The following is a 14,131-nucleotide window of genomic DNA, read 5'->3' on the forward strand; positions in this document are numbered from 1 at the left end:
ACTATAAATATAGTTATCATACAAGAAAATAATTCAATAGCCAGCAACCAACAGGGAAAACGTTTGCAATGTACAGCAGCTAGAAGGTTGATAGACTTCATATATGGTGTGTCTTACAATCCCTAAGATATAACAACCTGATAGGAAAAAGTGCAAAGGACAGAACAAAACTGATGGAGAAATAAAAAAGATCACATATCCAATCCTATTAGCAATGACAGAAATGCTAGTGTAACATTAAATGCTATGTTTCACTAATCAGGTGAAAAATGACGATGCCCAGTCCTGGGAGACAGGGAAATGCACCGCGTGGAGATGGGTACCGTCTCCTGAGAAGGCACTGGGCCTCTAGTAGTGCAGTCGCCCTGCAGTCGCCCTGCAGAGGTCAGGACACCGGTTGACAATGGTTGAAATGACATTTTGATTTACAGATACAGATAATTACTCTTCTTTCTGTATTTTTTCACATTTATGAGGTCATATACTTTATAAAATTGTTTCTTGCTTTTACTAAATACTACTAGAGGCCCAGTGCACATGGTAAATGTGTCAAAAGCCTTACTCAGACCCTCGGATTCGGTAACCCTAATCCTACTTCTAAAGTCTGTGTCCAGAAGTAAATAAATAATCAACATTTCACACAAAGACAACTGAAAACTGTGTCCTATTGTGAAACTGGATAACAACCGTAAAATACAGTGCTGTGCAGCCAGCACAAAAACTTAAGTTCTCACAGCACGTCTGACGACATGAGAAATTCCACGAACAGCCCTGCAGGGTGACTCGGCTGCTGGAGCATCACCCCATGCGCCAAAGGGCTGCAGGTCAGGGCACATCCCAGGTTGAGGGTTCGACGCCTGGTCTGGCCACATATGGGAGGCGATAGGCGATGTCTCTCTCTCAGATCAATGAAAACATACCCTCGGGTAAGGATTTTAAAACAGGAAACGAAGCTCACAAATGGAGTAAACTACGAAAACAGGGGACCCATGTCTGTAGCAGGATCATCACTGTCAAAGATGTACGTATGAATATGTAGAAACGAGGTTAGCAGTGGTTCTCAAGTACGATTAGAGATTTTTATTTTATTTTTCTTTCAATTTTCCTCCTTCTACTTTTCTAAATCATCCCCAAAAAATTAATGAACATGTATTATTTTAATCAGGAAAATGCTGCTTAAAAAAGCCAAAGTAAACACACTAGTTTCAAATTAACACAGAATGGTAAGAGCATGGGACAACTCTTCTTCCCTCTCCTTTACCTTATCCTTGTTGAGCAAAGGGTAAACTCTTAAAAATCCTGGTATGTTGACTGTCCAAAGTTGACTGATTAAAGGCGGGAGGGAGTGGAGAGGAGGTGGGGGAAGCAGGAGGCCGGTGTGCTGTGCAGGGCCTCAGCCCACTCACTCCTCAGCACCACAGAAAGGGCCACGAATGAGAACCGCCTCGGAGCGCAATGCTCTGTAAACTCCCTCGATTTCTTCTTGCTACATCCAGGCCAGACGGTGAAGCAGCTGCTAAAGGCACACAGCTGTGACCTTCTGTGAGCGAGAAAGGACACGGCGAAGCCCTTCCCAAACTGGTGCAGGTGCAGAGGAGCTTCCCCGAGGCCTCGCCACCGCCTCGCAGACGAGCACAAACCTCAGGGCCTGAGCCAGGCGCCCCTGCTGACCCGGCGGGGCTTCGCTGAGGCCGCAGGGATAAGCACGTCCTTCCGCGGAGACACCTGCTAATCCTGCCTAGTCCCCGGCCAGGTCAGCAGTCAGGGAGCTGGCTGACCAGGTTGGACTTCCACCCCGGCTGGCTTCCCAAGGAGGAGTCCAAGTTCCACAGAGAGGAGCAGGCTGCTGAGGCGCACAGCTAGCACACCATCCCTGTGCCCCCTGCCCTACAGCTCCCCCTAACCGGCCACCCCCAGAAACTGTGCCCCCTGCCCCTACAGCTCCCCCTAACCGGCCACCCCCAGAAACTGTGCCCCCTGCCCTACAGCTCCCCCTAACCGGCCACCCCCAGAAACTGTGTCCCCTGCCCCTAAAGCTCCCCCTAACCGGCCACCCCCAGAAACTGTGTCCCCTGCCCCTAAAGCTCCCCCACAACCGGCCACCCCCAGAAACTGTGCCCCCTGCCCCTACAGCTCCCCCACAACCGGCCACCCCCAGAAACTGTGCCCCCTGCCCCTACAGCTCCCCCACAACCGGCCACCCCCAGAAACTGTGTCCCCTGCCCCTACAGCTCCCCCCAACCGGCCACCCCCAGAAACTGTGCCCCCGGCCCCTACAGCTCCCCCACAACCGGCCACCCCCAGAAACTGTGTCCCCTGCCCCTACAGCTCCCCCCAACCGGCCACCCCCAGAAACTGTGCCCCCTGCCCCTAAAGCTCCCCCACAACCGGCCACCCCCAGAAACTGTGCCCCCTGCCCCTACAGCTCCCCCACAACCGGCCACCCCCAGAAACTGTGCCCCCTGCCCCTACAGCTCCCCCGAACCGGCCACCCCCAGAAACCGCTGTGTCCCCTGCCCCTATAGCTCCCCGCAACCGGCGACCCCCAGAAACCGCTGTGCCCCCTGCCCTACAGCTCCCCCGAACCGGCCACCCCCAGAAACTGTGCCCCCTGCCCTACAGCTCCCCCTAACCGGCCACCCCCAGAAACGGCTGTGCCCCCTGCCCCTACAGCTCCCCCTAACCGGCCACCCCCAGAAACTGTGCCCCCTGCCCTACAGCTCCCCCGAACCGGCCACCCCCAGAAACTGTGCCCCCTGCCCTACAGCTCCCCCTAACCGGCCACCCCCAGAAACGGCTGTGCCCCCTGCCCCTACAGCTCCCCCTAACCGGCCACCCCCAGAAACTGTGCCCCCTGCCCTACAGCTCCCCCTAACCGGCTACCCCCAGAAACCGCTGTGCCCCCTGCCCCTACAGCTCCCCCGAACCGGCCACCCCCAGAAACCGCTGTTTCCCCTGCCCCTACAGCTCCCCCGCAACCGGCCACCCCCAGAAACCGCTGTGCCCCCTGCCCCTCTGCTCTACCCATGTAAAACCTAGGGGCAATTAACCCACTTAGGTGACCCAGGAAGGATGCAGTAAACAATACACATAATCACAGAGAAACCACAAAAATGCCACCCTCAGAACACTGATCCCGGGTCCCGAAAAGGGAGCCAGACGTTACAGAGAAGCCACTGTCCTCTCAGGCCCTCCACACACTTCCATTCTTTAAACGCCACAGAATTAAACTTCCCGTTTCACACAGGGAAACATGGAGGCTCGGAGAGAAAGAAAAGGCAGCTCCAAGTACAGAGAACCGCAGAGCCCATTCCTGTCGGCACGGAGGGTCCGTCTGGCCCGTGGAATCAGCCCCACGCTGCGTGAGCTCAGGGCTGTCTTCCCGCCGCTGCCGCCGCCGCTCCGGACCACGACAGACAGCCTACCCAACAGGCTTAACCTCTGTCCAGGAAAGGCCCTCGGCCGAGGTCACAGTAAACAGCAATTATAACAGCGGCTGCGATCGCTAAGCATCTGCCCTGTGGAGGGCCTGCACTGGGAATGTTACCCGTATTTGGCCCGAGTAACAACAGAGTTGATGTGTCCATTGTTCAGATAAAAACAGAGGCTCCACCAAGTCTCACAGCAGGAAGTGGAATCAATCAGATACCGCAGCCTCCTTCCTAACCTCCACCTCTCCTGCTGTGACAAGATAATGAAACCCAAATCTGTGGTTTAGGTCAAGCCCCCTCCTCCGGGCAGTCGGCCCCGCCCCCAGTCTGCCCTGGCCCAGGGCCCCAGCCACCACCTTGGTTGAGGTAGGTCAGAGTCTCTTCGTGCAGCTTCACGGCTGGGGACGTGGCAGCACACAGCACGTACTGCAGGGGTGGCAGGCGTGCCTCGTTCTCGGGGGACAGCTGGGGCTCCTCCTGCTTGAAGATGGGCAGAGCGAGCACATCCCTGCAACACAGAGAGGGAGCCTCCGGTCAGGAGCAGGGCCCGTTGGCAATGACAGCCACGTTGGGAGACGTGGACGCAGACCACGTCCCGGGCAGCCCAGCAAAGCACACGGCCGAGAGCTGGGTCAGCTTCCCGCGCCTCCCACCGCCAGTCCTTTCTGAAAGAGCAAACCACCCTGCGATCACTCTACTCTCTCTCGATGACCCGGAGGAGATTTATTCAATCAAGTCATTAGTGAGGGGAAAATGCAAAGTCACCTAATGCTGCAAATTACAGAAATCTTCTCTGTGGCAATGGGACTCCCAGCAATGGCGTGAACCTTAGATGCCATTTGGTCTCCACCCATAAGAAAGACATTATAAAGTCTTGCTTTTAGAATACAACTCTGAACAAATATTTTAATTGCTTAAATAAACTATTCTATTTATTGGCCACTTCTCAGAATAATACAACCCTGTCCTTGGGGCTCTGAAAATACAGAAACTGCTGAGACATCCCCCCACCCTTTAAAAATAAAAAGGACAGCGGACCCATAACCCCTATGTTAAGGGTCATACTAAATGACCCTAAATGCAAAATAAGAAGAAAGGACCTTGATTTCAATTCGGTTTTCTTATCCAAACAGGAAATGGTAAGATGCTCAACGATTCTTTTCCTCCACTTCTGAACCAAAATCCTCGCCATATCCCCAAAAAATCCGCTTCGCATGAGCCTATGCCTGGAGAACTTGTTTCTAGATGTATTTTTAAATGCCCTTGCAAATGGAAAAGAAATCCTTGAGAACATGAATGACCTGTGGGCAGACTTGTTTAAGGCTCCACATTATGAGCAGCACAAAAACAGGTGCCAGAAAAGTGCCAGCGCCCTTATCTTGATAACCCCCCGTGAGCAGGGCTATGAATCAGATTCCCTGGGCCCGCTGCGCTGTATAAACAGCAGTCACTGGTACAGTCTGTTCCTCATACAGCACAATAAACGAATGTCTCTAAAACACAACCCGGCACACACCCAACCATGTCTAACAATTCTCAGAAGGAAAAGTCGCTTGGAGCACCTGGAGGGCGGCCCGCGGGCCCGCACCCCTCCTTTCCCGGCGGGGCGGCCCAAGTGGTGTCTAGGAACAGAGGAAGAGCCGCAGGCCTGCTCACCTGGGGATCACATAATTTCATGTTCGCCCAAACCACGTAAGTTAATAATCCATGGGCTGCTGCCTTTAAACACAAAAATGGGGGGGGGGAGGGTGCAGAGGTAAGAACCATCACTCAACAGTAACTCGTTTCAAGCCTGGCATCCTTATTTGCCCAGGAGTAAAAGTCACAAGAACACCAAACAGAAGAGGCAAAGAAGGCTTCAAGGCCACTGCCTGGTAAAGTCAAACCACTGTCGCTCTGCAGTGAGGAGACAGCCAAACATACAACAGAAAAGCCCAGGAAAAAGACAAGACCCTCACTCTAGAGTTGGGGGGACGAGGGAATATTCACCACCCCTCACCTTGGCCCTCATTGAGGTCAACTTCTACAAGGTGAAAACCCCAGCTTCCAAGAAGGGAAATTTTTTCAAAAAGGGCAGGGCCCTAGCCGATTTGGCTCAGTGCAAAGTGTCAGCCATCTGACTGAAGGGTCCCAGGTTCGATTCCGATCAAGGGCACATACCTTGGTTGCGGGCTTGATCCCTGGCCGGGGTCGGGGCATGTGTGGGAGGCAACCTATCGATGTGTCTCTCTCACATCGATATTTCTCTTTCTCTTCCCCTCCCTCCCACTCTCTCTTAAAAAGCCAATGGAAAAATATCCTCGGGTGAGGATTAACAAAGAAAAAAAAAATGGCATGGATATGGCCAATGTGCTCAGTGATTAAGAGCGTCAGCTGTGCACTGAAGGGTCACGGGTTCAATTCCCCGTCAAGGACACTACCTGGGTTGCAGGTTCAATCCCTGGCCACCGCAGGGGCGCATGCAGGAGGCAACCAATCAGTGTCTCTCCCACATCCATGTTTCTCTCTCTCCCTTCCTCTCTTCCTTCCATTCTCTCAAAAAAAAAAAAAAATCCTCAAGATTAACAAAAAAATTTAAAAGGGGGCATGGACCAAATGCTTCTTTATCCATGGACCCAAAATGACCCCAGAAACCAATACGGCTTTATAGCTCCTTTCACCCCAATTTTCCCCCTCCCCCGTACCAAAATCCTAAAAGGTACCTCAAGTACTCCAAAGACAAATTTCCATCTCAGTAGCAGAGGCACCTCCCATGCAAAGGGAATTCTTCCGTAATGGGATGACATCTTAGGTATCCAGGAAGATTTAAATACACTCACCCTCCATTCAAGGTCACCTTCAAAATCATTTTTAAGGTATGGCACATGCTTAACGGCCACAAACTAACGGAGGCAAAACTATGCCTGAAGCTGCATCATGCGGTAATTAAAAAATGTTAACATTTTGTAAGTGAATGGAGGCTTACTCTTCGCCAGGGATTAACATCCGCGGGGCCGCACAAGCCCCCAGAGCCCTTCGCTCTGGTGACACCACAAGGTCCTTCAGACCCCAGACCCATGCTCCTCTGGCCAGGAGTAAAGACCAGCGGACACAGCAACTCAGTCCTTCCTTCGCCTCCTAGAAGGGGGGTGTCTACCAGGAGGACTTCTGGACAAATGTCTGTCAGAAACCAGACTCACAAATGAATCTGGAGGGAAACTTCTTGGAGAAAAAGAAGAAGAAAAAGACCCTCCCGGTGGCTCTCACTTCGGGGCTTCAGGGGCTGAGACTCCCTCGGCCTCACGGCTCCCTTCCTCTGCACCCGCTCCAAATGCCGTTTGGGTTTAAACTGGGTACATTTCATAAACCGTGGCTAGGATGGAAATACAGACCGGCGAAAGCTGGTGCAGGCAAGTTCAGAAAGTGAGATGACTGCCCATTCGTCCCCGACCAGCTGCACAAGAGCGGCCAACAGTCCCCCCGGGATGGGCGCTAACGGGGTCCTACTTCCGAGGGACAGAGAGAACTTGGCAAACCGGCAGGGCTGACTTTTCCCTGTGAGAGCAACAAAGAAGACAGATTTCCTTCAAGGGCGACAGGCTGACGTGCGCAAGCCCACCGGGAGCGAGGGGGCCACCGGCCCCTCCCCGGCCCCCGCCGGCGCCCGCGAGGCTGAGGTGCGGGGCGGCGCGCGCCACGCACTCACTCACCCCTCGGCCGGACCAAGGACGCCGGAGCGGGCTCGAGGCTGGAGAGGGGCCGGGAGGAGAGGGGCAAAGAGCAGGAGACTGGACTTCCCCGGGCGGGCAGCCCTCCGACGCCAGGGGGAAGGAGACGGGGCAGGGCACTGGAGTTGGCTGAGCCCAGCAGGCACGCGCCCCACGCCCGGGGGTCGTTAGGGGCGGCGCCCTCCCGGGCACCAGGGCACCAGGCTCCGCCAGCAGGGCCCCCGACACCGCGCGCCGGGTCCCGCCGGCGTCCGTCCGTCCCTACGCGGACTCCGCGCTGCTGTCTCTCAGTCCGCCGAGGGCGGAGAGCGGGAGATCGGAGCGCGGCGTGGGGATCCCGCGTCCCAGCGCGCCCCGCCCGCCCCGCCGGCCCACAGCGCCCGCCGACGCCCGCGGGCCTCACCGCAGGTAGCCGCCGGCGCCGTGCTGGTTGTAGTGCTCGGGCTGCGTGTGCCAGAACAGCATGGCTGGAGCCCCTCGCCGCCCCGGCCGGCGCAGAACCACACAGCCGCGCCCACCGCTCGGTCACCGGAACGCGCTCCGGGCGCAGCGCCGGCCCTGCCCGCGCCTTTATGGACGGCCCGGGGGGCGGGGCCGCGCCGACCCGCCCGGCCCCGGCCCCGCCCCCGCACCTGGCTGGTCCGCGCCCGCGCGCCCTTCCCGGGAGCGAAGGTGCCTACGCCCCGACGGCGGACTGGAGAGGGCGGCGCGGCCGCGGGACCCGAGGGCGGGGCTCACGTGACCCCAACCGGAGCTCCGGCGGCCTCCCGCACCTCCTCCGCGCTCAGCGCAGGGCCCCGGAGCGGCACCGCGGTGGAGGAGAGTCCGCTCTGAGCACGAAGTCAGGGCCAAGATCCAGGCACCCGCCGCTCCCCACGCGCCCCGTGTATTCAGCACTTCACACTCTGAACTCCTTTTAGTTGTGTGTTGATTTCCTCCTAGAATGTAAGCTCCACGAGGCGAGGCCTAGACTCCCACTCGCCCCGTTAGCTCCGCTGCCTAGAAAGGTGCTTTGGGACGTGGTAAGTGCTCATGGGTATTTGTTGAATAAATGTGAGAAAAGGGACGGTCCGGTGTGTCATCAGTCACCTGGAGGAGGTGGCATTGAGCTGAGGACGCATCTCTATGAGCATCTGGAGGGAAAGTGGTTCCAGGCAGAGGCAACAGCGACCGCCAAGGCCCCAGAGCAGACCCCTTAGCATCAGAGCGAGAGCTTAGGGCCTGAGGTGGGAGAGGCAGGCAGGACAGACCCTAGGGGGCCCAGCAGACCCTGCCAGGAGCTGGGGTTATATTCTGGGTGTCTTAAGCAGAGGAAGTGCATATCTGATTTGCCTTTGGGAAAGATCAATCTGGAAGGAGTGTGGACAGAGGGTCCTAGTGGGGATCAGTTAGGAGCTCAAACAGCCATAACACCAAGTTCTGTCCCTGAGTGTTAATCAAAGGCAATGAAGTCGCATGGAGACCTGGGCCAGAACCCCCAGCTCCCCTCTCTGTTCTCTCAGCTCCCCTCCCTCCCGCCACAGCTGCAAGACACTTACCCTGAGTAGCTCTCAAGGAATACTACCCGCGCCCCGCTCTTCTGCCCCCTGAGGACACTGAGAAGGTGCCACTCGGTTCCCCTTCAGGGAAGGACTGGTTGCACTAGCCACAGGGAGCAGCCAGCACTGCTGGGACTGCCTCCGCTCCGGGAGCCACGACCAAGGCCCGAGTTCCAGGAGCCTGAGCCTGCCCGGCTGGCCTGCGTGGCTCGGAGGTTGAGTGTCTTCCAATGAACCAGGAGGTCACAGTTTGATTCCCAGTCAGAGCATATGCCCAGTTGCTTCTCCATCCCCCAGTGTGGGCGTGCAGGAAGCAGCTGATCAATGATTCTTTATCATCATTGATGTGTATGTCTCTCTCCCTCTTCCTTCCTCTCTGAAATCAATGAAAATATATTATGTTTTTTAAAAAGAGTCTGGCCCTCTCTGCAGATAGGCTGCTTTAGCCTCAGGACTCCTCATGCACCCGTAGAAATTGCAGGGGGGTGGGGGTCCCCTCAGTCTGATCCGCTCCTGTTTTCGTCTCATCCCTTGCACAGGTGTTAACGTCAGGGGGACGTCCTCATAAGCATCCTGAACACTAATCTCTGTCTCAGGGTCCGTGACCAGCTCCGCATGTAGACGGGAGGCACTCTGGGATGGTGTGAGAGGGCATGCCCTTCACTGGATTCCTCCCCCCAGGGCACCTGCCATGTGCCAGGCGTGGCACAGGGCGCGGGGGTGCAAGCCCGCATTCTAACGGAAGAGGCCAGTGGGTACGCGGCCATCGCTGTGCAGTGTGATCAAGGAAGCAGGGGCTGCTCTGGGAATACGAGGGAGGACTTTGGAGCTCTGGAAACTCCCGGGTAAAATGATGTCTCCTGATGGGTGGGTAGGTGGGTGTCGGCCGATCTGTGAAGCGGGGGACAGAGGAGGGGCTCCAGCTGAGCGCGCAGCACCGAGCATGCAAAACAGAGCTCCGACCTGGGTTCGCCGCTGGCTCTGTGAGGACGGTGACCCTGGGCGGGGTAAATTGACCGCATGCTAGTCTCCCACCAAGAGATGGCATCTTCCCCCCTCCCCGCCCCCATCTGGGCTGGCCCTGTGCCTGGCTCTGACCATAGCCTGCAGCGAAGTGATGTTCCTGCTCCCGGCAGGCCCCTGGGAGGCCGGAAGTTGCTGCCTCCGCTCTCCTGAAGTTCGGGGCCACCATGTGGACGGTAAAAGCCTCAGTGGAGAGCAAGGCCCAGCCAGCCCGGCCTACAGCGGAGGTCCGTACCAATGGATCTGCTCCAGCAGAGGATATGTGGGACAGATGAAGCCATCCCAGCATTCCTGGTGGTTTTAAGCTACTGGATTATGGGATGGTTTGTTTTATCTGAATGGAGAAATGATCCTGGGCCCCTGAACCGCAGCTTGGCCATTGGTGAGATGGGGTACTAACCCTTTGCTGCAGGGTCTGATGAAGCTCAGGGTCGGGTGAGTGTAGCCTCCCAGGAATGTTTGACTCTGTGTGTTTTAGGTGACTGCAAACTTCCCTCCTTCCCTAGACGCTGACCCTCTTGGAGGTAGGATTTAACGATGCCCAGAGACTGCATCTGAGTCATGGCGCTAACATAACCCTGCCTTTGACCCCTTGATGTTGCAGGGCACAATTAGGCCCAACCTGGACTCCAGGGGCCCCCAGTCCAGTGAAGAGGAGCAGACAGATATGCAGGCACTGGCCTGCCAGGTTCTCTCTTTATTTGTTAGTATCCACCATTCATTTACACTGGAATATTGACTTCTACTCTGTGCCAGGCCCGGGCCACACACTGGACTCTCCCAACGCTGAGACGCAGGCACATCACCCCATCTTACAGATGGAAAAACTGAGGCTGTGGGTTTTGAGGCTGGTGCTGAGAGCTCGGGTTCTATGCTCTTTGGCTACCCCCTATTCCTGTCCTGAGGCCCGCATTCTTCTCTGCACAAGGCCGGATAAGTGTCCTGTGGTTGATGCGTGTCTGCTCCCAGGGAGCAGCCCAGGGCCCCACGGAGTCCTCAGGGGCAACACCCTCTTGGCAGCTGCACGAGGGATGCAGCTGCTCCCGGAGAGGTCACAGTGAAGGCACGGCCTGGTGCCTGAGAGGATGGGGTTTTGTTTGTTTTTGTTTTTTAGGCCTGATTTCCTTTTGTTATTATTATTTTTTAATACACAAGCCTGTGGTAAGGGTGAATTGTAGGCCTCTCAGTATCGTGGTGGATTCTCGCTTCAGCAGAGTAGTAGCTGCAGCAGTGAGGGGTTTCCTTCCAAGCAGCAGGAGTTTCCTTTCAGGGTGGGGGCTCTTAATGAGGCTGCCTGAGCGAGGGGCTCGGCTCCGGGGTCTCCCCCGCATAGGGGTCACCCCCGCATAGGGGTCACCGTGGAAGCCCTGGAGGACCAAAATCCAGTAGCACTTCCTCAGTGCTTTCATCTGTGCACACCCTTTCTTTCCTGCCTCTGGGTTGACGGGATCCCGTCCCAACACAGACCGTGGTTGTGGCTGGAGCGGCGCACGTCTGTTTCGGGACTTGGAGGACACTCGCCGTGGAGGAGAGGGGAGGGGGCTTGTTTCCGCTTTGCACTGCCTGTGCTCTTGCCTCCGGCCGTGATCTTTGTTGCTGGGATTTAAGATAAAAAATGAAGACAGTTGCTGATTCTTCAGGTTTTGAACCCCATGTTTTCTGCGTCCCCTTTGCCCAATCCGTGGTCTTTTTCCCTCTGCACCCTCCGTCTGGTGGCTCTGAGGCACTGGAGGTGGGAGGCCGTCTGGACCCTTTCCTGCCTGCAGTGCCACCCTCTTGCTCTCCCCTGGCCCTCGTCCTCCCAAGCCCCCAGCTCTAGGCGCAGAGCGGAGAGGGTGGTTTGGGTGGGTGAACAGGAATCTAAGGACGGCTGAAGTGGGGAAGGGGACTCTAGCCAGAGGAAAAAGCATGTATACATATGTTTATCGCAGTGCTGTTTATAATTGCAGAAACTGTAGACAAACTAAATGTCCATCAATAGTAGGCTACATCCTCAGCTGTGGTCTGGCCACACGACGGCATCCTCTACACGCATGAAACTGAGTCAGAGCTACTTGGCTGAATCACAGACAAGGCTGAGCAAAGGGAAGCAGCCTGCCGGATGCACACTGTGTGATGCTGCTTTATGCTGCGGTTAGAAACACGCAGAACGACGCTAACTTGTCCAGGGTGCTCACACGTGTGGCAGGAGGTGGTACACACACGGCAGGTCGGGCTTCCCTCTGGGAGGAGCTCGCCGTCCTGCCCTGTGTGACCTCTTCACATTAGTTATCCCTTAGGGGGGACAGCAGGGCCACAGGCAGCCATTACAACATTTTTTACATATTTAGGCAGCCTGAAATGTCTCGTTAATAGATTGGTTTCTAAGTCTCTGCACAAGCTGGAGGCCTTGCAGGCCCTGCGTGTGGCTGGAGAGGGGAGAGAAGGGCCCTGTCTGCCCTGCTCCAGCATCCAGTACACGGGCTTTGCCTGGAGCGGACGAAGCCCCTTCGGAAAAGGCAGGTGTGCAGGCCCCCGGGCATCTGAAGGTAGCAAGCAGCTCACATCTACCCAGATACCACGTCCCTTCCCGGGACAGGCTGCGCCCCGTTCCCAGTGTCAGCTGCCCAGGGCCCACCCACGAGGAGGGACTGCTTGGTGGGAGGTAAGTGGAAAGAGGGTGCAGGGCCTCAACAATGTCTAATCCTGAAAAGCCACCTATTTTCCTCATTTGGATTCCCTGAGGGGAAGGAACTTGCATCCCAGCTGCTATTTTTGGAATACCTGCTCCGGCTGGGCACCCACAGTAGCCCTGGGAGGTGGGGCTTGAATGCCCATTTGCAGGTGGGGAAGCTGAGGTTCAACAGAGTATGCCAGCTGCTGAAATGTACAAGGCCACAGAGGGAAGGAAGAGGGGGGAGACGGTCCCTGCCTGTCCACCATCCCCAGAGGAATGTCCCTCCCTCACCCCCCACCTGCCCCTGGCACGTTCCCCTGGGTCCCCCAGGCAGATGCCTCTGTGGGACTCAGGCAGGAATTTCCTCCTGGGAAGAGCCTCCTGTTGCACAGACCCAGGCCCGAGTGATGGAGTGACGGAGGGTGGTTTCCAAAGCAGCGCATGCAGCATTCTGGGCGGAGGCAGGGCCAGCCCTCACTGCTGTGCAGGCTGCCCGGCAGGACAATGGGACGGATCCAGTACCGGGGGAGGGAGCCTCCGAGACCAGGTCTCAGGCCTGCCGGGCCCTCTTCACAGCACCTCAGCCCCTGACTCCGGTGGGGCGGCGGGGCCTGGGCCAGGGGAAGAAGGAAGCTCCCGCCTGCTGAGCAGGGCCCTGACATAACTGGTGCATCCATGGCCCCCACACCCTGCCGGCTCACTGTGGTTACCCAGGTACCCGGGGAGGGAAACCGAGGCTCCAAGGCTGCAGTGCCTTGCCCAAGGCAGGGTGGCTAAGCTTCAAGATTTGAACCCAGGCCATCTGACTCAGGACCTCCGAGCTCAGTCCCCTGGGCGCAGCTTCTCCACCCCCAGCCTCGGCCTGGCCTGGGCCATGCGCAGACAGCTGCGGAGGCTGGGGTCGGAGGCCCCAGTGGGAAGACGGGGATCTTCCCCAGTCTGCGCCCCCACCAGCTCTGTCATCTCCTAGGCAGCGTCCTGTCCTCTCCGAAATGCGGCCCCTGTGCCTGTCACAGGGTCACAGAGGCTACTTGGGAGCTGCTTTATGAATTGACTGACGTGGAACACTGTGGCAGAGGCTCCAGAGAGCAAGATCACTAGTACAGTCTATTATGTGATTTTTAAATGTATTTTTAGCGAATTTATTGGAGTGACATCCTATCTAATAAAGAGGGAATATGCTAATTGACCATCACATCCTCACAAAGATGTTGGTGCTCATAGCCAATAAGGAGGGAATATGTTAATTGACTGCCACATCCTCAAAGATGGCGGCGCCCAGTCCCCCCAGCCCTGCCGGGGCGGCAGGTACGCGGCACAGCCAGGCCCACCCCCAGGCGGGTTCAGCCACTTCGTGTGCCTACCTCCAGAGTCCCCCATTCCCCTCAGCCCCCTAGTTGCCCAGGGCCGGCCCAAGGCACAGGCAAGCCTCAGATGGCGGCTGCCCAGCCACCCAGGGCCTCCCGAGGCTCAGGTAACCAGGGCCGGCCGAGGCTTGCGCTGCTGGCAGTGGCAGCAGCAGAGGTGTGATGGGGGTGTCGCCTTCCCCTGATCGCCGGGTCACCTCCCGCTCCTGAGGGCTCCTGGACTGTGAGAGGGGGCAGGCCAGGCTGAGGGACCCCCCTCTAGTACATGAATTTTCATGCACTGGGTCTCTAGTTGGTCTATAAAATTGTATAGATTTCAGGTGTACATTTCTACAATACATCTGTGTAGTGTATAGTGTGTTCACCACCCCAAGTCAAGTTTCCTTCCATCACCATTTATCCCTTTACC

At 56.7% G+C, this 14,131-nt stretch overlaps 1 protein-coding gene across 1 annotated transcript in view; it reads right to left on the bottom strand.

Annotated features, from left to right (window-relative positions):
• Nucleotides 1–7,674, bottom strand: part of TFCP2L1 (transcription factor CP2 like 1) — a 69,155-nt gene extending 61,481 nt beyond the window's left edge. The window contains exons 1-2 of the mRNA XM_079782857.1: nt 7,542–7,674; nt 3,788–3,939 (exon numbers count right to left, since the gene is read on the bottom strand). Coding sequence (XP_079638983.1) covers nt 3,788–3,939; nt 7,542–7,603 — 214 coding nt within the window. The 5' untranslated portion in view covers nt 7,604–7,674. The remainder of the gene's footprint in view (nt 1–3,787; nt 3,940–7,541) is intronic.
• Between the last annotated feature and the right edge of the window lie 6,457 nt (nt 7,675–14,131).

Source organism: Cnephaeus nilssonii (assembly GCF_951640355.1).
Source record: "Cnephaeus nilssonii genome assembly, chromosome: 10".
Lineage (NCBI taxonomy): Eukaryota > Metazoa > Chordata > Mammalia > Chiroptera > Vespertilionidae > Cnephaeus > Cnephaeus nilssonii.